The 26,979-nt window shown below is 40.7% G+C and overlaps 3 protein-coding genes across 3 annotated transcripts; 2 read left to right on the top strand and 1 right to left on the bottom strand.

Annotated features, from left to right (window-relative positions):
- Window positions 1–13,614: 13,614 nt before the first annotated feature.
- Window positions 13,615–15,667, top strand: LOC115693206 (uncharacterized). Its single transcript, XM_056320598.1, has 5 exons — window positions 13,615–13,759; window positions 14,229–14,395; window positions 14,504–14,573; window positions 15,048–15,146; window positions 15,509–15,667. The coding sequence occupies exons 1-5, from the start codon at window positions 13,685–13,687 to the stop codon at window positions 15,665–15,667; spliced, it is 570 nt and encodes a 189-aa protein (XP_056176573.1). The 5' UTR covers window positions 13,615–13,684.
- Window positions 15,668–17,642: 1,975 nt separating this feature from the next.
- Window positions 17,643–20,150, top strand: LOC115693189 (peroxidase 51-like). The gene is made up of 3 exons (XM_030620170.2): window positions 17,643–18,080; window positions 19,169–19,360; window positions 19,480–20,150. The coding sequence occupies exons 1-3, from the start codon at window positions 17,856–17,858 to the stop codon at window positions 20,053–20,055; spliced, it is 993 nt and encodes a 330-aa protein (XP_030476030.2). The 5' UTR covers window positions 17,643–17,855; the 3' UTR covers window positions 20,056–20,150.
- Window positions 20,151–20,316: 166 nt separating this feature from the next.
- On the bottom strand, window positions 20,317–23,937 carry LOC115693188 (protein NUCLEAR FUSION DEFECTIVE 4-like). Its single transcript, XM_030620169.2, has 3 exons — window positions 23,061–23,937; window positions 21,246–22,177; window positions 20,317–21,143 (listed from the first exon to the last, which is right to left on the bottom strand). The coding sequence occupies exons 1-3, from the start codon at window positions 23,394–23,396 to the stop codon at window positions 20,630–20,632; spliced, it is 1,782 nt and encodes a 593-aa protein (XP_030476029.1). The 5' UTR covers window positions 23,397–23,937; the 3' UTR covers window positions 20,317–20,629.
- Window positions 23,938–26,979: the final 3,042 nt, after the last annotated feature.

Below are 26,979 nucleotides of genomic sequence, written 5' to 3'. Positions count from 1 at the left end.
CGAGATCGATGAAAGAGGAAAAACATATCAATTTGATAATTTATATAAACATTTCCTGATATGTTGTTTCTTCTTCTCTGCATTATTTTTACGAGAATCATCTAAGATTCAAGTACTCTAATAAATTTAAAATAATAATGTTAAAATATTTGTTAATTGGCATACCTTAAATATATAATATAATCATAAAAAGTTTGCAACTCTTTCAAAAGAATTCACATAAGAAAAACTTGAACTAAAAAATTATATATTACAATATTTAAGATATGTCAATTGTAAACGAATGGATCAATGAGATGTATGAGATACTCATTTGGTGCTGCAGAGGTGACTTTTTTTGAAAATATACCCTAAATTAGTGAAATCTCACTCTCCCCCTTCCCTCCGCTCGTCCTCTCCCCCTCCCCTCCTCACTCGTCCCTCCTCTCCCGATCTGGGTTTTGTTCAGAAAGGGAGAGGACGCCCTCTCGCGGATGGTTGCTGCAGTGAACACATGCCCAACACGAGAATATGAAAGAATAATCAAGTGTGTACCTGTCTCGCTCGAGGATCAGTGATGGTATTGCCACTTCTGTATGTGAGTTTATATTGGATCTTCTTCTGTACTGTAGTGATCTTAGTGTCAAATCCAGGTTGGATCGGTCACACTATCTTTGGATTTCTATGTGTGTGTGTGTGTTGGTTCGATTGATGTCACACCCCAAAACAACTAGAAAAGGGGGATGACACGGCCGTCCTTCCACACGAAGGACGCAGCCTCAATAATAACGAACAACCTGTTATCCGTATATATATATATATATATATATATATATATATATATATGTATCTCAAACCATATATATATATATCTGATAAATCAACTGGTTGGTTACAACATCAGAGTTTCTATAATCCACCAAAAGAATATGTACATCAAGAACTCAGCCAACCCGACGAACTATCAACAACCTTACATACAACTCCCAAAAATCATACCCAAAATTTAACTCCCAAAAGTCCCCGCGATAGCACTCTCATACTAACGGCCGCTAGCCGAGGAACTTGAAAAGATTGGGAAAGAGAGGGAAGAGCAACCACAGCCAAGTGAATAGTACATATCTTCTAAGTAGATCGAGCAATCACTATGCATGTGTACAAAGTAATACCAGAACTTTAGAAGGCAAACTCAAGGTTTAAAATACATATAGAATCACATAAGAGTTGTTTCATTTCATCAAAGTTTTGTACAAGTTACAAATACACATTTAAATCCACCATCATAATTCAAACTATCAATGGTCAAGTCCATAGATCAATCTCTACAAAAACCACGTCAATGGTCCATTCCATTAACTAATCTCAAATCACACATCAATGGTTTATTCCATTGATGAATCTCATATCACATCACACGTCGATGGTCCATTCCATCGATCAATCTGTTGCTCAATATCATACCATAGTCACGACACAAAACCTTGTGACAAGGCTATCAAGATTCCTCCTTAGCAAGGTCTCCACCTACAAAGCTGGTGGCTCGGCCCAAAAGAATATCCTAAACCGGTATGCATACCTCGAAACCCCTACCCGGGTTCACAGTCATATTGAGCATCAAACAATCATCATCCAATAGCATAAATCCAATCCATAATACATTTCACAAATCAAATAAATAACTTCCTCGCAATACGACTCATCCGCCAGATATTATGGGTGTCAGAACCGAACCGAAATCGAACCAAATCGAATCGAAATCTCATGCATTTTCGGTTCAGTTCGGTTTTCGGTTCGGATAATGAAAAAATACCCGTTATTTTTTTTGGTTCGGATTATTTCAGTTCGGTTTTCGATTCCGAACCGAACCGAACTGAAATTTGCACAATCTCTCTTTTCTTACTCACCCTTCTCAAAATCAATCTTCGTTTCTCTTCTCCATTCCGTTACCGTGTCTCTCTTCGGATACTTTCTTCCGTTGACTAGAGGCTTGCTTGGGCTTGGCGTCGCCTGAAGTGGTGCCTCTAGTACTAGGACTGATCTATCGCTGTGGTGGTCGCCGGAGCTGCTGCTACTGTTATTGGGTTGAAGCGCAAGATCAAGCTGAGAGAGGGAACAAGCTGATAGAGGGAAAAACTTGACAATGTCTAGCCCTTCGCTTGGCATAGAAAAAGGGATTGATAGAGACAATACAAGGAGAAGGGACACTCTTACAAAAAAGAAGAAGTCTGCACATACAGAGAAAAAAAGTGAAGAGAGAACACAAAAAGAGGAAAAAGCCAAAGAAGAGCAGTAAAAGGTTTTCTCTCTTGGCACTTGTGTTTCACCAACACTGTTCTAGTTTTTTCTCTTGGAGTCGCGCCGCTGCTTCAGCTCTTCGTCCATGTCCCTCTAACCCTTCAATCTCCGATCGCCGATCCACCGTAACTAGCGACCTCCAAGCTCGTTGCCGTGTCATCCTTTAACAGCACCTGTGTCGATCCTCAAGGATTTTTTTTAACATCCTTGACTCAGTATTGCGTCTCTCTATCTCGGATGTCTGACCATCTCCTCTCAAGTGGGGCAGAGTGTGTAGCTTCTTTCAGAAAAGAAGCCCCTTCACTGTTAGAACATGAAGACCTCACAGTTTACCTTGTAAGATGGGGTGAAAAAAAAAGAAAAAAGAAGAAGAAGAAAACCAAAAAACCAAACCGATCTGATCCGAATCGAACCGAACCGAACCGAACCGAACCAGGTTTTCAGTTCGGGTCATATTCGGTTTGGCTTGCTATTTGGTTCGGTTCAAGCACTCACTCCAACGGTTCAAATTTCCAAAGAAATCCGAACCAAATCGAACCATTGACACCCCTACCATATATACATTTCGTAGATTATTTCTTGAATCATTTCCGAACTCATTTCATAAACTAGTTCTTAACGCGATACTCATATGTATCCTTTCACAATACATTTCCAAAAACAATTCTCAAATCATTCTTAAATACTAAAAAATAGTAAATGCTTGATCCCAATTTATGCAACATAATGCTCTTTTAAGTTCTATATATATATATATATATATATATATATCGAATCATAATTTCTTCGAGACATGGGTTTTACAAAACCAAAGAAGAGATAGTACCACTCACCTCGGAATACCAGAAATTAACAACACGCAGCTAAACAAGTCGATGATATCGTAATCCTAACAATTAAACGAGAATTGATGTCAAAATCAAGTAAAATACTACGACAAATACGAAATGGCTAAAATAAGCTTAAACGCTAACGAAAAGACTCCTACGCGCTAACAAAACTCACAACCGAAATGGCTATTCAAAATTATCCGCAACGCGGAACTTGATCACGGAAATTGATCATGCCATAACTTTCTCCATCGAACTCCGATCCTAGTAAACTTATAGTCAAAAGAAAGCCCGTTCAAAGCATTATAAAACCCCTAGCTTGGCCGCCCCAAAATCGAGCCGAAAACCAATGAAATATGGCCTGAAGGCTGCCGGATGTGTACTGTTCACTTCACGCGGAAAATTTCAAAAATTCGTTTCGGGCAAATGGTTCAAATCAAGATCCGTAAAATCCCACGGCTCCACGACACCTTAAACTATCGATTCTATATATATATACGCAACTCAACGACTCAAAATTTTTTTTTTTTTTTTTTGATAATCAAGGTGTCCGCGCGGCCGGCGAGCTAGGGCTCAAACTAGCGGTGATGCCCGACTAGTCCTCGAGGGGGGCTAGCGCAGCATCCCACCGCCACGACCCCCCACTTAAATCACCGATGGGCGAGTTTTGAACCCAGGACCTCTCGTGAAAGGAACTGAGCGCAAACCAACGCGGCCACCGATGGGTGGGTCTCAAAAATTAGATTTCGCGGCTTGATTTTTCCAAAATTCCGAATTTAAACCTTAAATTTGAAAACTTTTCGATCGGATGAACGAGTGGCGCCAGTGCTTACTGAGCGTTGAATTACGAAATCGAATCTGCTAGGCAAGGTTCATGTGGCGCAAAACCTCTTTTCCCTTTCCTCTTCTTCTCCTTTCCCCTTTTTCTTCTTCCCTTTTCTATTTCTATTCTCGGCAAAGAGCTCTCGGTCTCCTTTTAACTTAGCTAAGCGTCCACTATAGCTACTTTTGACTTTTTGAATTTTTTTTTATACCCAAATATTACAATTGACACGAGCATTTGTTTATTTTTTTTTGTTTTGTTTCATCGGGTATGAAATACCTTCTCTTTCAATGAAATTAGCTTTAGATAATGAAGAAGAATCTCAACTTTTATTTGCTATCTTTTTTGGTGATAAAAAGTGAAAGTTTATCAAGGCGAATGGTTAAAGATGTTCTTCCCTTATTTCTGTTTCCACTGATAGAGCTTTTCCCCTTGGTAGATTTGCCGGGTTTCACCAGAAGTGTTTATAGAAGAGACCATACTCTATTAACACCAGAAAGTTAAGCATTCAGCCCTCTATCAGATTGGTAATTGGTCCATCTTATGCTCATGTGGGTAGGAATTGTCTTGTTGCTGAAGTTCTTCAAATACATTTCTCAGGACCAACACATTCGTAAAAAATTAGAACACTAAAACAATAAAGATGGAAACACCTACATGAAATCTTTGTATCGACTAAGTAGATTTTCTAGATATCCACTAATGAGGGGAAATAATATTTACCCTTTGAAGTTTGCAATGTAGATGAATTAGTCCCTTGAAGTTTATTCTTTCACTTTGTTTTTACTGGTACAGAATGCATTAGTTTCTTCCAATGGCCGAAGGTCCCACGCGCTCAAAGAGGAGAAGAAAGGAGGGCGAACCGGCGGCTACGAATGCAGATAAGCATTTACTTGCAAATCTACGCGAAGTATGAGAAAATATCGATGCTTTGTTGGGTGATTTGGAGAATAGTAGGAATCATCGTTCTGTTCGCGCTACGTATAATACTGCGAAATTAGAACCATCGAGCACTGTCTTAGGTAGGGGAAGTAGGGGTACTACGGTATTAGAGGGCTTGTGTAGAGGTCAATCGGTTGCCATTAAAAGGCTGGTCCGGGGTCATGTTGAAATCGATCAACGCATTGAGGAATTTATGGCAAATTTAGAAAATCGACACAACAATGTAGTTCACTATCGTTTAGTAACGCGAAGCCAGCATTTTGTATATGTTGTTCAGGAGTTGCGTAGTTGTAGTTTAAATGATTTAGTCTAGGCACTTTCGCCATTTGTAGATATGTCTGTCTTCTCTGGTGCTTATAGACAGAAATTGGCAAATGTTAAAGCCAAAATGCAGCATGTAAAATTATGGAGTGCTTTGACAAAAAGAAGAAATCAAAAATTCAGGATTGCAAATGGTAATCCCACACTTCAGTCGCTGAATTTGATGAGGTAAGTTTGAATTTTATTGAGCTTGCTTATTTAGTTTCATTGGTTAAGTTCAATGCCACTATCAAGGCTGAACTCTTAGTTTTCATAGAAATCAATTAGGTATTATCAATTACACAGTGACAAAATATAGATTTCCTTGTTTTGATAAAACCAGTATACCTTACCTCTCTTTGTGATTCGTGAATGCTACAAAATCCTTATGCATTCTAATCAGTAAATGGTTATATTATTGATAAGGCGATTAGATTCTATACCAGATTTTTTTATTTAAGTTTACATAAATGACCTTTTTATGTTTTGACGTGCTGAATTTGATGACGTAATTTGATGAGTTCATTATCTATATGAACTCTTCTTTGCTTACAATTGTTTAACGTAAATGCCTTTTATCTCTCATGAGTCATAATGTCTATTCTATATCATGATACAGGGATGTAGTATCAGGAATCGCTCATTTGCATAACTCGGGAATTGATCATAAAAACTTAAAGCCTCAAAATGTTTTGATCACCCAATCATTATCTGCCAAAATATTAGATGTGGGGATTCTTAAATGCATCCATGGAGATGAATCTTCCTTGGATGGTAAGTGCTCCTGACAGCATTTTCTTTTCCTCAAGTGCTCATGATAACTGTTTTTGTTGTTGATCTTTGATTTCTATATTGTAGGTCGTGGATGGCAAGCACCTGAAGTGCTTCTTCCTGGGGGCTGCCAAACAACCGCGACTGATATGTTCAGCTTGGGTTGCATCATTTTCTTCTGCATCACAGGTGGAGACCACCTATTTGGCAAGCATCGAGTACGTGAAATCAATATTGCGAACAACACGGTGGATTTGTCATCGGTGACATATATACCAGAAGCTCATCACTTGATTTCGAGTTTACTAAGTACGAATCCTGCATTGAGGTAAGAATGTTGATCTCTTTAATTTGCATCTTCATTGCATTGTTTGATAGATTTTGTAACCATTTTTAGTTGACTAATTTCTGGCCAAAGACATCAAAGGTGCTCCACCATTCATTTTTTTGGAGTTCAAAGTTGAGGCTATCCTTTCTTTATGGGGTTAGCGATAAAGTAGACAAAGCAAAAACCACTTCACCTCTTTTGATAGCATTGGAGAAGACCGCGGCAACAGTTTTTGGTGTGCATTGGACAAGTAAAATTGATGCTTATGTTATGGACTTCCTAGTCAAATGTAGAACCTACAAAAACTCTATGAAAGACTTGTTGCGAGCTGTGAAAAACTGCTTGAACCAGCACGGGGACGCTCCAAGACAAGCTCAGGTACTCTCTCTGGGGTCTGCGGCTGCATGCATACAAGGCTCATATATGTTGCTTTGATGTTTTTGGCAGTTGGTGCTCGGATCGGTTTCTGAGGGTTTGGATGCTTACTTTGCTGCATTATTTCCCAAGCTCTTGATGGAGTCCTTTGAATTTGTATCCCAGTTTTGTAAAAGTGAGGTTAGCTTTTGGAAGTTCTTTAGAAGTCACTAGAAGAAGAAGAAGAGGAGTACCTTCTACTAACTGATGTGAATATGGCTATCCCCACGAATTTGAGACATGTCTTAGGTCCTGAACTATTTGATTTTGTTTTGCAAGTGGAGAGAGTGCAGATGACAATGATGTTTTTGTTTCCAAGCCTGTCATGGCTTCCTTGTGTATCACTTTTAGCATCTTCAAAAAGTTTCCCAAAATTTTATGCTTGATTGAGTGGACTGGCCGACTTTTGTACGGCTTCAAGTATTTAGTCTTTGTAGTAGTTCTAACATGTCACGCCCGATTATTGGATAAATGCTAAGGAGTTTGATAGTATCACAACTTGTTCGGCAAATCCAATCAGCATTGGATAAAGGGTTTTGCCGGATTGTACATCTAGCTCACCAGGATCCAATCTACGCAGCTACGTAAAAAAATGAATGTAGCATTTGGATCAAGATTTGGATGCTACAAGTTGCGATACTATCAAACTCTTTAGCATTTATCCAGTAACCGGGCGTGACATGTTAGAGCTACTACAAAGGACTAAACACTTGAAGCCGTACAAAAGTCGACCGGTCTACTAAATCAAGCATAAAATTTTGGGAAACTTTTTGAACATGCTGAAAGTGATGCACAAGGAAGCCATGACAGGCTTGGAAACAAGCATGTAGTACCCAAGCTCTCTAATACCATGGTACCCTTACTTCCCCTACCTAAGATAGTGCTTGATGGTTCCAATTCCGCAGTATTATATGTAGCGCCGACAGAAGAATGACCCCTACCATTCCCCAAATCACCCAACAAAGCATCGATATTTTCCCATACTTCGCGTAGATTTGCAAGTAAAGGCTTATCTGCATTCGTAGCCGCCGGTTCGCCCTCCTTTCTTCTCCTCTTTGAGCTCCTGGGACCCTCAGCTATTGAGAGAAACTAATGCATTCTGTACCAGTAAAAACAAAGTGAAAGAATAAAATTCAAGGGACTAATTCATCTACATTGCAAACTTCAAAGAGTAAATATTATTTCCCCCCATTAGTGGATGTTTAGAAAATCCACTCAGTAGATAGAAGATTTCATGTAGGTGTTTTCATCTTTACTAATGTTAGTGTTCTCATTTTTTACGAATGTATTGGTCCTAAGAAATGTATTTGAAGAACTTCAGCAACAAGATAATTTCTGCCCACATGAGCATAAGATGGATCAATTACCAATCAGGTAGAGGGCTGAATGCTTAACTTTCTGGTGTTATTAGAGCATGGTCTCTTCTGTAAACACTTCTGGTGAAACCCGACAAATCTATCAAGGGGGAAAAGCTTTATCAGTGGAAACAGAAACAAGGGAAGATCATCTTTAACCGTTCACCTTGGTAAACTTTCACTTTTTATCATCAAAAGAGGTAGCAAATAAAAGTCAAGGTTTTTCTTCATTATCTAAGGCTAATTTCATCAAAAGAGGAGGTATTTCATACCCGATGAAACAAAAAAAAAACAAACAAATGCTCATGCCAATTATAATATTTGGGTATACAAAAAAAAGTCAAAAGCAGCTACAGTGGACGCTCAGCTAAGTTAAAAAGAGACCGAAAGCTCCTTGCCAAGAACAGAAACAGAAAAAGGAAGAGGAAAAAGGGGAAAGGAGAAGAAGAGGAAAGGGAAAAGAGGCTTTGCACCGCACGAGCCTCGCTTATAGCCGATTCGACTTCGTATTTCAACGCTCGGTAAGCACTCGCGCCCCTTGTTCATCCGAACGGAGAAGTTTTCAGATTTAAGGTTTAAATTAGGAATTTTGGAAAATTCAAGCCGTGAAGTCCGATTTTTGAGTCGTTGAGCTGCGTATATATATAGAATTGGTAGTTTAAGGTGTCGTGGAGCCGTGGAATTTTACGGATCTTGATTTGGAATAATCGTTTGCCCGAAACAAATTTTTGAAGTTTCCGCGTGAAGTAAATAGTACACGTCCGGCATTCTTCAGGCCATATTTTGTCGGTTTTTGTCTCAATTTTGGGACAGCCAATCTAGGGGTTTTATAATGCTATAAACGGGCTTTCTTTTGACTATAAGTTTGCTAGGATCGGAGTTTGATGGAGAAAGTTACGGCATGATCAAGTTCCGCGATCAAGTTCCGTGTTATGGATAATTTTGAATAGCCATTTCGATTGTGAGTTTCATTTAGCGCGTAGGAGTCTTTTCGTTAGCATTTAAGTTTACTATAGCCGTTTCGTAGTTATCGTAGTATTTTACTTGATTTTGACGTCGATTCTCGTTTAATTGTTAGGATTACGAGATCGTCGACTTGTTTAGCTACGTGTTATTGGTTTCTGGTATTCCGAGGTGACTGGTACTATCTCTTCTTTAGTTTTATAAAACTCATGTCTCGAAAAAATTATGATTCGATATAGATATATATATTATACTTAAAAGAGCATTCTGTTGCATAAATTAAGATCGAGCATTTACTACTTTTTAGTATTTGAGAATGACTTGGGAATCGTTTTTGGAAATGTATTATGTTTCCTAAATTGACATATTTCATAATGGGTAATAACATCTCTTAATGTGCACAATGCCGAAATCAATCAACCTACAGATTGTGGTCATTGACCATGTCACGTGAGACGACTGGCATCTACTCCAGCGGCCGGATGAATTCAATTGGCAAAATGTAAGAATATTTAGAACTCAATTGGCACTTGAAAGATTTATGAATGAATTAGTACAATTGAAATAGGTTTAGGATTTTTATGGTAATTTTTCCCGAACACTCCTCTGTTAGGGAAACCGTATTAGGAAAACTCATAAAAACAAGCGACCAGCTTCCTCCCTCGATCGAGGGTTCCGAAATCATTAAAGACAAACTTACAAAGAGAGAGTTCTTTTCTTTTTCCCTCTTTTTGAACCTGATCTAAAGAGGATGCTTGACTTAACCCTCCAATTAGAGACATCATTTCCTTCACTCAGGGGGGTAGGGTAGCACTGGACGGTGGAAAAGAACCAAAGTATCCAAAAAGGTAGCTCATGAGTCGTGGAGGGCATTCCTTTTGGGTCCATCGCTTGTAGAAAATTTCCACAAAATGATCGAGCCTGCTTACATTGATCGATGTAAAAAATGATCGATCATCTCCCAAATTTGAAATTTCTATTCATGGGTTGTAATTTTCTATGGCATGGACGTATCGAGGGGGGTGAAAAAATTTTCGAATTTCAATGAACCTCGATCTACTGTTCGTTTCACCTTGTGGCAACAATTCGTTCGAGATTCTTCCAATTGAGATATTAATCAGATAAGAACCATCTTGCATTTTGCAGCACAAGCGAACTTCTAATCAAAGTCCGGGACACTCAATTATGCGCCATATGGATTTGAAACGCGATTAAAAAAGAAAATGTGGTCTTGCGGGTCCCGGACAAAATCGTCATCAATGCACAAAGTTTTGCAATTCATATTCGGCAAGCTTTCAGTTACTGACAGGCCGCAGGCATCAAAGGTGCTTCACCATCCATTTTTTTGGAGTTCAAAGATGAGACTGTCCTTTCTTCGTGACGCCAGCGATAGAGTAGAATTGGAAGCTAGTGCACCCAATTCACGTCTTTTGAAAGAATTGGAGAACACTGCACCACTGATTTTTGATGTGAGTTGGGACGACGAAATAGAGACTAAAGTTATGGCCAACCTACGTAGACATGGAGCCTACGACGGTAGGTGTGTTAGAGACTTATTACGAGCGGTGCGAGACAATTTTAGCCACCACATGAAAGCTCCAAATCAATTTAAGGTACTCTCACGCTCTCTGGCTCTCTCTCTCTGGTCCACAGCCGCATGCATGCAAAGCTTATATCTATTACTTTGATGTTTCTGACGGGAGATCTTGGGATCGGTTCCTGAAGGTTTGGACACTTACTTTGTTGATCGATATCCTGCACTCTTGATGGAGTCCTATAGAGTGTTGTCTCAGTTTTGCAAGAAAGAGGAGGGCTTTCGGACTTACTTTCTAAGTCTTAGTTCTGCAAAAAAGAGGAAGGCTGTCGGAAGTCTCGACAAAAAAATGCAAAGGTATCAGCAGGAGACTAAATGATCTTGAGAGCTGAACTCCAAACAAGGAACTCCCCTAGTGATTCACAAGAACTTAAAAGAGTTTTCTTAGTTTGAGAAATCTAAATTGTTTGTTCCCTTGCATGAATGAGTGCACATCTAATTTAGGGCGGTGACATTTGTATGCATGATCTCAATGGAATTAGCGAACTAGGATGGTGATTTCTTCTTGAATCCAACATGGTGGCTATGAAGCAGGAATTTGTTTGAACTGAGAGACCACTGCCGTATTTTACTTCTGGTGGCACTCCTAAAATTGGCTGCTGCAGACTTTGTTTTGTGCTTGCTTGCCTATGTTTTGCTTTACATGACTCTCGAGCATATTCACAGAGACAATCTCCATGCCTCAATCAAACTCAGTCCTTTAGACCTCTTCTTGACTGATTGAGCGTGGGCTTATTGATCTGTGAATGAGCGGACCCAAAACGGCTAGGACACAGAGCACGAGCAACATGAGGAGGTAGCCTAAGCAAAGGAGCTCTGTTATATGGCCATATTGAGATGATGATGATGCATGTGAATTCTGATGATCGGTGATAACTCCATATAAAAATAGAGTTACTTTACCAATTTAGGCAACACATAATGCAATGTTTGTGAGAAAATATTTGGATTTTTTTTTTACTCCAATTTTCCTTGTTTATGCAGCACAATGAGACATGGAGAAAATAAGGAAAAAATGGCAAAAAAAAGAAAAGGAATGGCAAAAGGAAGAAAAGGAAGATGCCATCCGCAGAAGAGTTAGAAGATGGATGGCAAATCAGGAATTCTATGATTTATTTCCTAATTTTATGTGAAAAATAAGCCATTGCCTTGTGTTAGGATTCTTGGATGTTATCCTATAAATAGGATATTGATTAATCCATTTAGTACGAAATTTTGTTTCTAAGATTGTCAATTTCCATTTATTCTAAACTCTATTTTGATCTGTTACATAAATTTTAGAATTAGTCCATTTATAATATTTAATTGGTTTATTAATCATCAATCTCTGTGAGACGATACCCTTCTCATCATTATATTACTTGTTCGACACGTTTATTTGCTTTTTAGATTTTACGAACGATCGGTCATCGTCGCATCCGGGTTTGTCTCTTTCCGTGGCTTCTCGGGGAGTTTGTTAGGATCCTCCTTGTCATAGCCTGCATTAGAGATCCGAAATCAATAATTCGATTGCGAATAGCTTGGCTCACTAGATCAAAGAGGACCGGAATGTTTAGTGAATTGGGGGATCAAAGAGCACGGACAATTAAATTTCTTCCAGTACGAGCCTTTCGCTGTCGAACACGACTCGGTAGCCCGTCATGAAAGAGTTGCAGTAGGAAAACGTGATCATTCCCATAAGAATCGAATGAAGTATCTAGATTATATAAGCTTGAATCTGGGATTTTGGTATCCCAAGTCCCACACAAATGATTCAGTTGTTCGTAAGTATTCATTAGACCTGTTTAACGATAGTGGAAGTTTGAACAGAGATCACGAATCTTACGGCCGATTATGTTAATTCCCGCATCCTTGACAGTGGCGAGGCAGTACAAGAGTGTCTCCTGCAAAACGGCGGGAAACAAGAACTGTCATGTTAGTTACGATTCATAGAACATATATGTGAAATCATTTGCGTAATTGAGCCCACTACCCGAGTAGAGATGACAATTGTAGGATCATGGACAACAAATTGGTCGCCTCCTTTCATAGTTAAACTCATGCTTGGCACGAAATTGGCGTTGCCTCTGGGACTGTCCATCACCAAAATAACTAGCTTTCAGTACATAACATCACCAGAAATCCCAAAACATCACCTCATATGATAACAATACTCGAAAGGGATTCTCGAGTCACGAAGGCGCCGCTCATCTTGTACTTGTGAGTGAAACTGCAACAGAAACGACAACATCAAACGAACGCAAACACAACCTAGTCATTTAGGAAGTGATGCGGTTCTGCATCAAAAAATTTAGCTTACGCTTTCCAACAGCCTGGTATAACTTGGATCGGTCAAGCATGTGAAAGAGGTCTCGGGATCGAACAGAGTGGTGAGGTTCATATTGAGTTGTGTCTGTCCTATATGAATTTGAGTCACGGTGACATTATAGCTCAGTCTGCAAAAGCCTATAAATTGGAGTTTTTGCATTGCCTCTGCAATTAAGATGAATGTGAAACAGTGTACAATGACTCTTTCAACCCAACCTTAATAACTGAGCTTTCAAGTAGTAATTACTTGTCAATTTACCATTCCATGAGCATGAGGATCCTGTATGCATGAGATAATTAACTATGAGAAGTTTTCTCAATATTTCACATATTACTAGATATGCCATAGTTTGCGACTTGAATAGCCATTCAGCAATTGAAAGACTCGGGAGGAATTGGCATATTCTTGTAAATTAGTTGAAGATCATTTCAATGTAATTCATTTCCTAGTCGTTACAAAATTGGTTTTATGTTCTTTATGATTGCAGAATCAAAGACATAGCTCATTCCAAGGTACGGAATATTTCTGGTTCTCTTTTGTCAGTTCAGTATTTTCGAATAATATCATGGGCCTGAGAATATCATGTCATGTCCTTGAAGTAGCAAAGTGATAATCTAAGAAAGTCATGCAGATCAGAATCAGTCTTCTATCTAGAACACCTCTGCAGCAAAATTTTTCAATCACATCATCTTTTGTATCATTAACGCTTCTTGCTATTACGTGTGATTGATCAGCCTCCAAGTATATAGTGTCGCTCCTTCTGCGACATAGATACATACACAATGGAATTCCCTCGTGGTGATGATCAGGGCCATACGAATATATTTCGTGCTGTGAAACATTGCTTACCTGGCCCTGTAAGTTTCTCATTTTAAAATGTTGTTTCTCGTTGAGGAAGCCAAGGTTCGCGCTGGTGGCATGTCAAATCAATGTATTTGACACAATGTGGAAAAGACAGGAACGTGAAACTTGATTGTACATTATCATTTATTTGCTTCAGCCTGTGGATCTCCTACTTATGTGAAAGAGGAAGTAGCATTGTTTCATTCAGCTTTTTAACCCTTGGTAATAAGTTAAACAGCATAAATGAATAGACTACTGACCATCGAGTTTCTTTGTTTTGTACATTGTATGGGAATATCACTATGAAATGTAACATTTCTTTTGTATTCTGGATGGTTGCTTGTTGCTGTGGCCTTCAAGATATATGTGACATGATTTACTGCATTGCAAGTCTTTAGGATTCCCCTGGGGACAATAGATCTGTCGGACATTGTAATGAAGTTTCCGGTGCCCAGCTCAGTTAAGAAATTTCCCCATTTGCAGTACACTTTCATTTTAACTGCAAGCAAAGAGTTGCCAAAACAATGCACTAGGTATGGGACTACAGCTGGCAAATATGCTCACAGGAAGTGTGTTTGCATCCGAATTCCTGATGATGCCACATGTCAATCTCTATTGGAGATGATGGATTCACCCTTAATTTCGACCAGGTTGGATTTTTTTGCATCTGTTCATGGTGTATATCATGCTATGCATGCCAAGCATATCTAATTAAACAAATTCAGTAAGTATCCCTTACTGATTGTCCTGCTTTCTAGTGTCAAAGGGCCAAAGGATGACGACTGGATGATAGATCCAATTGTCATAGCTGATAGTTATGGACCAGAGGTATGTCTACATTTTAATAAGTTGGATCTTGCTGACTATTTGAGATTTGATTTTTCTTGTTCATCACAAAAATGTGGCACACAGAACTGAACTTTAGCAATGCCTGTGCATTAAATAAATGTACGAATATCTGCTAGAGATAAACCGTTCTAATATTGACTGTTTTCAGAACAATTACTTGGATGAGGTCCTTACCAAAGGATTTGAACAGATTGGCAGAAAATGAATAGTTTCGTGCATCCCCTTCTTACGTGTTTGTCCTAAAATCCTGCTATTTAACTCCTTTTCCACGGAAATCCTGGAAAATTCTGCATTTTGATGCATTATTATGGTCGCATTTGCTCAGATTTTTGGAGAAAGGGATTATCTCAAATTTTGGTGCGTGCATTACTCATCTGTCTGTGGGATCAATAGAGACAAAAATGATGTTTTGTGTGTTCTTTTTCTTTTGTTCCTTATTGTATGCGAAATGAGGGCCTTGACTTTGTGGTTGGTGGAGGCATCAGAGTGGCTGACGCATCTACTGTGGTTGATATGGTGGGACGTTACCCGAAAATCCTGCGGCAAGGGAAGGTAGGCCGCTATCAGCATCATTTTGGGTCTGTATGTGCATAAATATCATGATGTAAGAGTTTGGAAGGAACCATCTCTTAAGCGATTGCTTGTGTGATGATGGCTTATGATTTTTATCCCGAGACATCAGGCGACTTCTTTTCTGTAACTGTACGCTGTAGCTTCAATGTTCTGCACGGATAAATTAGAGCAAAAACGGGTAAATAGTAAACATGTTCCTGTTCAAAGTGACATGACAAGAAAGCTCTAGTTAAGCTAGCTCAGTCGCTAAAAGGAAAGTGACTGTCAAACGTATGGAGAGTTCGCCGCGTTTCGGGCGTACTCCACTTCTCTGATGCTTCAGTGTTGCGGAATAATCTCAGGGACCTAAATTGCCCTGGATGGTGGCTGAAGACGGTTTCGAAGCTGCGGACAGCGAGAAGGATCGCATTGCTGGCGCTACTCGATCTGTGCATCTTGACCGATGGTATGTATATTTCCTAATGCACACTGGGGGCATCAGGAGTCCTGATCACGTGTAAAATGGAGTCCTCTATTGTACAGGGAGATCGAAGCAACAATTTATTGTTGCTGGTGTAAGTGAAGAGAACAACAGCGATTGTAAATATTTTGTTAACTACAAACAGCTGTCCTTAAAAGGGTATTTCGATCTCTTGACCGTTTGTTCAGAGCAATGCATCTTCGCCGTTATTCTGGCCATTCACGGAACGCGAGAAGGAGACGAAGAATCATGTGCGGACAAAGAAGAAATCTGTTTGATAATCCTCTCTCTTTTCTTTCCTTTCTCTCTCTCTTTTCCGGCCGACCGCTGGTCGGTGCGGGTACTTCTCAGTTGCATCGACCCTCCGGTTTGGAGTTGACTCTCTACCTAATCAATAATAAAACAATGAATCACAAGTTGAGCGGGCTAAAGCTTACGTGCATAAATCAAAGTTGCTCCAGCATAAGCATGTGGCATCAAATACGGCAAAAAAGCCGAGTACTTCTTGGTGGGATAATATAACGCTTCAGAAACACACTTAGCAAAGCAATTCTCTTCGACCTGCTAATTCGCCGACTGTCACAATCATGGTTAAACCGTTGCCCTAACTACCTGATTATAAATATCACACGAAGATTAATTTATTGGATTGCAAGGCAGGTGAGCACTCCCCCACCACAATATTCCACATATTGTTTGGCAAAAGTTGGGGAGTGGACCGTATGCGTGATTGGCTTGGATACGAACGAAGTGTCATGATCCCGGAATTAAAAAATAATGTGCCTTGTAATAATTACTTGATTTGGTATATTTTAATCGAGAATAATAACCGCCCTTGACAATGATCGCATTAGGGATAATATTTTGAAATGCACGGAATTATAAATTTTGGCTTGTGAGGGCAAAAAGGGAAGAGGTTTATAAAATTTGCTTTATTAAGTCCATCGAGTGCTCGAATGTGATTGATTTGTTCTAATATGCGCGTGTCATGGAATTTGTCGACCGGTTCTATGGTCTATCCGTTGCTGCTCTTTATTGAAAAAAGCTTCACGAGTGATGATGGCGAAAGAATATTCGTAGGAGCGCCATTGCCACGAGGCTTCTTGGTTGGACTTGAGGATCACGGTCGAGACGAAAGTGTTTCAATTCAAACGACGACGGGTAAGTTAGGCTGATTTTCGAGGTTATCTTCTGAAGTTCCAAGCTGCTTTTTGTATTACTCTAAAGTTTTTAATTTACCAGATAGAAAAGAGTTACTAGGGGTTGCGGCATAAATGAGAATTATTTAGTTTTTGAAAGCTTCATAAAAGGAAAATTCCGACTTCAACTATATTGGCACTCAGACGTTCAAGGATTTAAAGCCTGGAAAATTAACCAAAATTCACATTGTCATCGACACTAACAGCTAAAATTGCACCTTATGATGTGGATGCTCTAGCGTTCACATGTTATATTCGTGTCCGTTAGGCAGGCTATTTCAAAACGCTTTGGACAGGCAAGCGAATCGAAACAATGATGGTATATTCAAAAACGCTTCAGACGGGCAAGCGAAACGAATTGTATATTTAGAATGTGTATAATAATAATACTTCATCTGGAGAGAGCGTAATTTTCATTAGTTGACCTCCGCTAGCTGCACATGATGGCAGGCCGGCCATGCCCTTAGCTGTCCACATGCCATCACAATACGAACCCTTCAATAGCTTTCAGTTCCATCTGTATCCCTACGACCGGAAAGGGGGAGACGTGTTCAACTCCTTCAGCATATAAATCCGACGAGATAGAGGCCGATGCCATTTGCATATAAATTAAACATGAGACAAATTCTTATAATTCGAGAAGGAAAGATAAAAAAACATTATTTAGACCAAATCTGAGTGAACAACAAGCCCAAGAAGAAGACAGAAGGTGGAAGAAAGAGACTGAGGAAGGTACCTGACCATTCAAACAGCTTGCCAAGCAATTAAATAAGTATATAATCAAAAGGGCCAAGTAGAGCCTGATATATATCTCTCTCGGATGCTTAGACCAAGTACAAAGAGGGCAACTTGTCCATGCATGCACATACAGACACGCCACATCCTTAGACTCGTATAAACGGGTGCGAAGAAGTCGTGTTGTTGGGTTGAGAAGAAAACGTTGTAAGAGACAGAAGACACGAGCTGCTGCTGCTGCTTCTTCTTTGGTGGTTGGTGAGGGGAAGGATTTGCAGACTAGAGGGGACGGACATGGAGAGGTCGACGGCGAGGAAGTTAGGGTTTTGGGTGGTGATGGTGTTCGCGGCGACGACGGAGGTGGTGGTGGGAAGAGCACAACTGGTGGAGGATTTCTATGGCAAGACCTGCCCGAACGTCGAGAACATCGTGAAGCAGGCGGTAACGACCAAGTTCAGCCAGACCTTCGTCACCATCCCCGGCACGCTCCGCCTCTTCTTCCACGACTGCTTCATCGAGGTGAACCCTTTTCCTCCATGCATGTATTTCCAATCATGCTCCCTCCTCCGCCTCCCCCTCCACTTTCAGTTTCATCTGATTGATCACACATGCATAACCCTGGAAACTACTAGCTTTTGATTGCAATTCCAGAAGCCCCAAATGGATGGCTAATCCATTTGACAAACTCTCATTTCCATAATCTTTCGGATATTCGTCTATGCGTACACCGTGCTATTTTCTTTTTCGTATATCCTCATGCATATTTTTCTTTGAAAAAAAGAAATAAAAAATGCATGGAATATCATTACTTCTTCCACAACATTATTAAAGTTTTCTAAACGGTCAAAATTGTCGCTCGTTCTACGCCGGAGCTGAGCCGGGTTGCAACATCTGGGCAGGTTCCATCCTAAGGTCGTACGAGTTATGTCAATTACATAGAGGAATCATAAGTAACAAGAAGTTGACTTGGGAACACATGTTTGACGTTTTCAATCATTTTCATGGTAAAGATGAGACACTTCAGCTACCCCAATATCTTAGTGAACTTTCTCACGAAGCCCCAACCACCCCTTTTGAATTAATTAATCACGATTTGTCAAAATTTGTTGCGACAACAACCTAATTATTTAGGAACCAAAAGCATTCCTAATACAATTGCCAAACAAAGAAATGTTCCGGGGGCAGATAGGTACATCACTAGTTGGACATGACATTTCGAGGAGAATAATTAAAGAAAATCAAATCGATCGCGTGGATCGACAATCACTTTCATGTTAAATTAATCTTATGTCGTAACGTATATACAAAACTCTCATATATTCGAGTAAGCACCGACCCTTAAACGGACATCGTCGTGTTGATTTTCCTAATTGCCGACTTGATTGTGTGATGATTCGTCCGACTTGGTCGCCCGTTAAATTAGGGGAAATTAAAAAAGGTTAGAAACCATAAATCTATTCAGCGAACTTGCTTTTCAGGGTCCGTTCTTGTTCATAAGATATTTTCCGGGAGGTATGAACTTGTTCAGGATTACTTTGGTTAAGAAACACCTGGTACCAATTTTCATTCAATCACAGTTTCGGCAAGTTAATTTAAATGTTTTTTAGGGATGCGATGCTTCGATTTTGATTGCGTCGCCTAACGGGGATGCCGAGAAGGACGCTCCGGATAATGAGTCTCTGGCCGGAGATGGGTTCGACACTGTCATCAAGGCAAAGCAAGCTGTCGAAGAGACTTGCCCCGGCATCGTGTCGTGCGCAGACATCTTAGCCATAGCTGCTCGAGACGTAGTTGTCCTGGTAAGCAAGAACCTCCGGGGACAATTCACCCTCGCAGCTCAATGTTGAGTCAAATGACTATCATGCTTCAAGACTTAAACGTTTTATCACTTGTTCAATGTTGCATGAAAAATGTTCAGGCCGGAGGTCCATCGTTCAACGTAGAGCTCGGACGTCGCGACGGTCTCATCTCCAAAGCATCTCTAGTGGCCGGGAAATTGCCAGAACCGAATTTCGATCTCGACCAGCTCAATTCGATGTTCTCCGGACACGGCCTCACACAATCCGACATGATCGCGCTCTCGGGCGCTCACACCGTCGGCTTTTCCCACTGCAGCCGCTTCGCCAACCGTCTCTACTCGTTCTCCTCGTCGTCTCAAGTGGACCCGACTCTCAACTCTACCTATGCAGCGCAGCTAATGCAAGATTGCCCCCAGAATGTGGACCCGCAAATAGCGATCAACATGGACCCCGTGACTCCTCAGATATTCGACAACATGTACTACAAGAATCTGGTCCAAGGCATGGGCCTGTTCACTTCGGACGAGTCGCTCTTCACCGATTCGGCGTCTAAGCCTACCGTAGTGGGCTTTGCCGACAGCCCGGGCAAGTTCAATGAGGCCTTCGCCACTGCGATGATTAAGCTCGGGAGGGTGAATGTCAAGACCGGAAGCCAAGGACAGATCAGAAGAGATTGTACAGCTTTCAATTCATAACTTACAGTCACGGCTTGAAAATTCAGACATTGAATCAATAAGCAGTGCGTGGTTCTGAACTGTGGAATAAAAACGAACCACCCCATTTGTTTTGTGTCGGAGTATCTTATCGATTGAAATTGTCATACTGTTCGAGTAAACCAACTTTCAGAAATTCTTTCGATGTAATATTTGTTCTTTTACAAGAATTGAAGCCATCAAGGAAACTGATTCTTAACCATTCATGCAAGCAGATGGAGTAAGAGGATATATGCACCATGATGACAACAAAGAGAAGAACCATTTCTAAATTCATGCCAAATAGATGGCAAAGTAAAGAGCAGGTATATAGCACACTTGTCGCAACTCGCAACCCAAGAAATGTACATATACATCAATCTTCTACGGCACATGTCACTACCGAAACCTCTCTCTAATTAGGCTCACGATACAGGAGCAACGGAGAGTTCGACACTGTTTCTCATAATGCAGCACGTCAAGAAAAGCATGGTCTGATGGCATTACCAGCTGAACAATCAAGTCTCTTAACATCGCTTCATAAGGGATGAACACAACTCTGACCCCATCATATAATTCAGGCACGAGATTTTCCATAGAGATGGGCGTAAACAATTTTAGTCCGGTAGACAAGGATCATGCTCAAGACCACCGCGATGACGCAGAGTCCTGACATAATCATTGACGTCAGGAAAAAGCATATAGAACCTTCACATTTCAGCGGCTCATCCACAGCAAGCATGGTTGAAAATATCGACCCCCAGCTTCGCGGATGGTGATGGTGATGGTGCTGATGCGCTTGCTTCTCTGCTTCGTAATCATATATGCTACTCGCAATTACACCGGAGAAGACTAGCGAACCGGCGGGGTTAGCCAAAGTAAGGAAGTTGTATAAAGCGCCAAATTTCTTCAACCCAAACAACTCCGAGGCCATGGCAGGCATGATCGCCCAGTGGGCCCCATAACCAAGCCCGATCAAGAGGGTACCGATGTACATTGCCCCAGGCCATCCCATGGCAAAGAAAACATGCCCAATAGCCATAATGAATTGAGCCACAGCCATTGCCGCTGGCCTTGGATAAGCATGATCCCTGTTGGGGCAAAAGGCAACATCATGGTTAATGGTGATGCTAAAACAGAGGTTCTTTGGTAAGAAAATCACCATTGCGGAGGAAAGCAAATTAACTCCGTACCTTACAATGATTTCAGAAAAGTAGCCTCCGCCAACACGGCCTAGGAAGTTCCAAATGCTGATCATGGACACAAATATATGCGTGTTATTGTACCCCAGAGATTGGCTCATCTGGCCCAGATTATCGATAACCGTCACTCCAGAACCAGAACCCAGTAGAAGCGAGAAAAAGATAAGCCAAAAGTCCGCCTTAATTAAAGCCTGCGTCAGAGTGAAGTCCTCTCCTCTATGTGGGCCCTTCCTCCTCTTTACCCTCACTGCACCTTCGGCAGCAGCTTGGCAAAGTTTCGCCTGCAGCTGCGCTATTCGCTTTTGCCTCTCTGATGCCGGAAGCAAGTCCACCTCCTTTGGCTTTTCATCTTCAACTTCACTGAAAATGACCTCATGTCCATCCTGCTCAGATTTGCCTGGTTCTTGTTTCTGTGGCTCAGGCAGAAGAGGTTCTTGAAATGGTGCCCTTGAGTCTAAGAAGAAAGTCAATGAAACCGGCACCACGATCGGAAGCAGGAGCAGCACGAATAGAATCGCCGTAAAAATCGTGATCACTGTCTGATTCAAATCAACTAGATCTTCCACGAGCATGACCCCCATTATGTATGCTGCCAACAGAAGGCATACACTATAGATAAATGTAAAACTTAGTCCATCAGATGGGCGTAATTGCCTATGACCTCCAACTGGTCGGACGATGAACATCAGAGCAATTGTGACCATTGCTGGACCAACTGCAATCATGAATATGAGATTCGCATGATCGGGGGAATGGATCACCGCATAAATTTGTGTCAAAATAGCACCACCGAGCCCAGCAAAGCCTTTCAGGATGCCCACCACAGGACCCCGGCTTTTTGGGAAATTTTGCACGCAGGAAACCAGAGTTACTGTATTGAAGTAGGTCTCGCCATTGGTTCCAAGGAAGATGAGAACACACATCTACATAAACCAAAAGGAGCTCCATCAATAAGCACTCTTGACTTTGTCTCGCAAGCATGCCAAGATGCAGGGAAACAGGAGATATTCAGTAATAAGTGCAAAGGGATCAGCAGAAGACTAAATGATCTTGAGAGCTAAACTCCAAACAAGTAACTCCTGGTGATGCATAAGAACTCGAGAGTTTTCTTAGTTTGAGGAATCTAAATTGTTTGTTCCCTTGCATGAAAGAATGCACATGTACACCAATGGCAAAAGAATACTACCCAAATGTCTTGTTTCTTCTCACAGATCACAAAATGAAGGGAGAAGAACACTAAAAGAAAACACATATGTTCATAAAGGATCGGCACAAAAATCTTTTCATGCAGTCAAACATAGTTAATCTGCTTAAAGGACAATTAATAGGTACTATCATCAAAAGACAACCAGCAACTGCCAGAGGGCTAAATTAATTCGACGAGATGCATATGCTGAAATATTCTAACTTGTCACAGATATAAACAGAGAAATGTGAGATCTGGAGCTCCAAATGCTGCAGCCCAAGCCATGGACTCGGACTGCCAAATTTCAGCAGAAAATCATCACTCATCAGGTTATGATGCAGCCCCACCACCTTCCTCAAACATCCAAATCCATCTCCTCACAAAATAAAAACCATTACCACAGAAATAGCAAAGAGAAGTTCTGATCTACATTTCCTAAATCCTACATGACCTTCTACTTCCACAATTGACATCTCGAACTTCGTTTCTCTCAAATGTCCATCGGCATAACAAATTATAGGGATGTGCAAGAACAGATTTCGCCAGGTCCTATACATACACATCACCAAACACACACAAAACATAAATCTTATAGCTTCTGTTGCATCATCAATACTCACCGCCCACAAAGGCAGAATTGGAGCTCGGCCGGTGACGATGAGCCAAACCCAGCCATACCCAACAAAGTTCTGCAGAGCACCCACGAGCAGAGCACCCCACATAGGCAAGACCTCAGACAAGCTCCCAGCCAAGAACCCAACACTGTCCCCAAGATCCTTGGCCACGCCGAGCCTCGCAATCTGCTTCTGGTTGTAGCTCAACGAGCTCTTGATCACGGGCGATATGCTCCCGAACAAGTACCCAATACCCGCGCACGACTGTATCCACATTGCGGCCACGAACACCAGCCACCTGTTGTTGACCAGCGCCCAGAACCTCTCTCCCAATCGACCCATCGCTCGCGGCAGCCCTCAGGGACGAGCTCCGATATCGATCTCCGGTTCTTGAAATGGGTTTCGCGCGATCTTTTGCGGGAGCAAAGAAAGCCTCGCCTTTTCATCGAGCGAGCACTAGGTGGGGTGCTGGGTTGGATATTTAATTACGGGGAAACAGAGCAAGGGAAAATGGATGGATGGATGATGATGACAACAACGACACGGGACTGTTCCGCTTTTTCTTTTTACCCTTTTCTGTTTTCTTGCTCTAGAGACCAAATATAGATTCCCCCTTTGCCCTTCCGGTGCGGCCAACTTCGGACCGCCCGATCTTCAAGCTGAGCTGCCGCTGTGTTCTGTCGCGCGGCAACCCCACGGCGGGGCGTGTCAGAGGTCGCGCGTTTCGCTGTCGCGGGCGGACGCCGAGGGGCCAGGGACGATCGTGGCCGTGGGGATAAAGATCTGACATGGTTTTGGCGGATGCTGACGAGCGAGAGACGATCGACGCGTCAGCGACATCGCGCGCCTCCGTCGCCATCCGAGCGACAGGGTGGTGCTTCTGTTCGCGATCGCCGTCTGCCTTGCTTGAAAGGAACTTTTCTGTTTTTGGTCTTTAATCTTTTCCCTTTTTTCGGGAAGAATTCTTGAAATTTTGAAATTTGTTAACGGAAAGAGGCCCCGTGCGAGAGAGATAAATCGCAATTCCATAAAATTCGCAGTAAATTTAATAATAAGATGAGAATATTGATAGCTCGTATCGCTTGAAATCAGTAATCAATAAAAAAATATTGTCATTATCGATAATAATATGTATGTAAATAGTCATGTTTGTCAGCGATGCAAGCAGATATTTTTATGAAAATATTTTCTGAATTTTTCATTTTTTGCAAAATAAATGCTGCCAAAATCTCAAAGCCCGCTCACGATCTCGGATCAACATCTACGTGTTACAATGTTTGGTCGAAGATCTTCTTTCCCCAAACACAATTCTTCATATGCTGACCGGACCATGAGGATTGTTTTCCAGATCTCGACTAAATTAGAAATGGAAATTCCTTTCAAAATTTCAAGGATGCCTCTTGCATCATGGTAAATAGATGGAGACCAAAAAAAAAAAATCCGAAAGTCATCATCGCCCTCTACAAAAAAATGAATTTAATAAATTTCAATTGTTAATGCGCGATTTTTTCGTGTTAAATATAATTAATATTCGGAACATGGGAATATTTTGGAAAAACTGGCGGACACCATTCCTATCCTCTTATTGTCTTTTTTCTCATAGATTTCAAATTTTTATGATTTTTCGGGCCCAACATGCAATTTTCTATATGAGATTCTTTTGGTAGGCTTGGCTCAAATGCGCCAATTAAATTTAGTTAAAGACTCAAATATCATCTCACAAATATAATATATATAATATTATCCATATATATATATATATGTAGCATTGCATTTTTTATATCACATGTTTTTCTCGTGGATGCTACGGGGGGTCCAATAGTTGAAAAGCGAGGCTATGTATATTCTTGGAGCTTCGCCAAATTGAAAAAGGAAAAAAGGTCCACGTCTCCTTTTAGCAAATCCAAATCTTCCCATCATTTTCAAGGTTCAATTGGGAAAAAGCAAAATTCGTTTTTTTAGCTCCAATAATTTTTGCGATGGGGACGTCAAAATTTATTTGTTATTACGCTTGGAGTAGAACAAACGACACATGCAACAGAAAAGGACGTTTAGAATATAAAATAAAAAAAAATTGAAAAAGAGAGAGAATTATAAAAGGAAAAAATAATAATAAATAAAGATGGGAAGGAGTGACCGATCGTGGAGAGAGTCGCTTTGGGCGGCCATTTGAAACATTTTTTTTTAAAAGCTTAGTAGCATTTATGGTTGGCTTACGGGTCATCATTTATAGAGCATTTTATTTAATTGTAATACTTTGCAACATGAAAATTTATGAATAAATTTGATTGGATAAATGTGTGTCACGTCAAGATTGATGTGACGCTTTGATGCCACTTTAATATCTTCCCAAAGAGAAGAGAGCTGCTTTGGGCAGCCATTTGAATCTTTTTTTTTAAAAAGCTGAGTAGCATTTATGGCTTAATCAATTTTGATAAATACGCGCCAAGTCAATTTTGATACCATTGAATATTTTCTCTACCATCTTATCAGGATTATACAATACATTATCTTCTTAGCTTAATCAATGCTCGCGGACACGAACCCATGGACTTGTCCTCCCAGTATTCCGGTTTCGACTTTACACTTACTAAAGAATCACAAGTATATTAACATTTCGCTTGATGCATTCCCAAACATGCGGGACTCTATAAGGGAAGGAAAACGTCGGACGGAACAAATACGAACGTCAATGAATTTAACATTCGTGTCATGACGCGCGCTCTTCTCTTCTGCGCTTTCTTTTGTTTATGGCTTTTGCTCGTGCACGCAAAAGCAAAAAATATGATTTATGGAACCCAACAGCTGTCATCGTGAGATGGACAAAAGTTGATGCAATATCACACTCAATGACAAGTTTCTACGTCGACGTATACAAATAAAACAAGATCGTGTCAAATATATTTCAAACATCACATTGACATTTCAATGCCGTGTGGCAGCTTCTCTTTGGCCTCTACTCCTATATGAATTGAATTCTCTCCGGAGTCGTGTTTGCAAATGTGCCTCTTGGAGAGAGCAAATGGTCGCGTACCAAAAGCTAGCGCACGTGACATAATAGTTGGGCCAAACGTTGAGACACGTGGGGGGTGTGGTTTTCTTTTCTTTGTGTTTTTTCTCTTTTGGGTGTTTTTTTTTTTTGTATCCTTCTTAATGAATGTCAAGCCATAGGAGGACCACCAATTGGTAGGTGCATGTCGGGTTAAGATGGGAATCGATGGAGATCTAAGACAGGTATGCTGTCCTAATTTTTAAGGTGCTTCTCTTTGACCATTCAAACGGGACGGCCCCGTTGTCGTCCTCCGTACACCATTTGATTCCCATGCGAACGTGCGTGGGTCTCGGATGTCTTTTTATTTTATTTTATTTTCGGGATCCAGGTGGAGCGGGTAGGTAGAGAGCATATTTGCAAAATCAGTCTTCGAATGTTGATAGATGGTTTAAAAGCATATGGTTAGAACCAACGACAGGCGGGAGGCAGGAATCAAATTAGTGCGGCCTCTTTTTTGAAAGAGGATTTGCAAAAGTCGGGCATTTGATGTTTCTCTCCCGGACACTTAGGGCGCGCATGGAATCCATTCCTGGGTAAAAATTCGATCGAAATAGTCGATTCCAAATCGAAACGTTTGTTAAAAAATAATAACGCATTTTGTAAGCTAAAAATTTTCGTATTCCTAGAATAAAAAATGCGGCTTAAAAATACTTGATTCCATAATGTATTCTTGATTCCATAATACATTCTTGATTCCATAATGAGTTTTGAGCAAGAAAAAGAGAAGCTTCTCTCTTCCACAATGCATTCTCCCTATTTTCTTTCTTTTTCTCACTATTTTTTTTTTCAGAAAATGCATAAAAATTGAAAAATTCTAGAAAAATTCATAAGAATTTACAGAAAATAAAAAAAAAGTCAGATTTCGGGAAAATA

Source organism: Syzygium oleosum, unplaced genomic scaffold, assembly GCF_021117445.2.
Source record: "Syzygium oleosum isolate NSW1041296 unplaced genomic scaffold, Sole_v2.1 Sole_v2.20, whole genome shotgun sequence".
Lineage (NCBI taxonomy): Eukaryota > Viridiplantae > Streptophyta > Magnoliopsida > Myrtales > Myrtaceae > Syzygium > Syzygium oleosum.
Note: the sequence above shows the minus strand (reverse complement) of the source record. Positions and strands in the feature narration are given on the sequence as shown.

Coding starts and splice junctions, on each gene's coding strand:
- LOC115693206 (XM_056320598.1), top strand. CDS start 13,685: ATGGAATTCCCTCGTGGTGATGATCAGGGCCATACGAATATATTTCGT. Junction 13,760..14,228: donor AACATTGCTTACCTGGCCCT/GTAAGTTTCTCA, acceptor CCCCATTTGCAG/TACACTTTCATTTTAACTGC. Junction 14,396..14,503: donor TCACCCTTAATTTCGACCAG/GTTGGATTTTTT, acceptor CCTGCTTTCTAG/TGTCAAAGGGCCAAAGGATG.
- LOC115693189 (XM_030620170.2), top strand. CDS start 17,856: ATGGAGAGGTCGACGGCGAGGAAGTTAGGGTTTTGGGTGGTGATGGTG. Junction 18,081..19,168: donor TCCACGACTGCTTCATCGAG/GTGAACCCTTTT, acceptor AATGTTTTTTAG/GGATGCGATGCTTCGATTTT. Junction 19,361..19,479: donor CTCGAGACGTAGTTGTCCTG/GTAAGCAAGAAC, acceptor AAAAATGTTCAG/GCCGGAGGTCCATCGTTCAA.
- LOC115693188 (XM_030620169.2), bottom strand. CDS start 23,396: ATGGGTCGATTGGGAGAGAGGTTCTGGGCGCTGGTCAACAACAGGTGG. Junction 22,178..23,060: donor CAATTCTGCCTTTGTGGGCG/GTGAGTATTGAT, acceptor TGGTTTATGTAG/ATGTGTGTTCTCATCTTCCT. Junction 21,144..21,245: donor TTTTCTGAAATCATTGTAAG/GTACGGAGTTAA, acceptor TTGCCCCAACAG/GGATCATGCTTATCCAAGGC.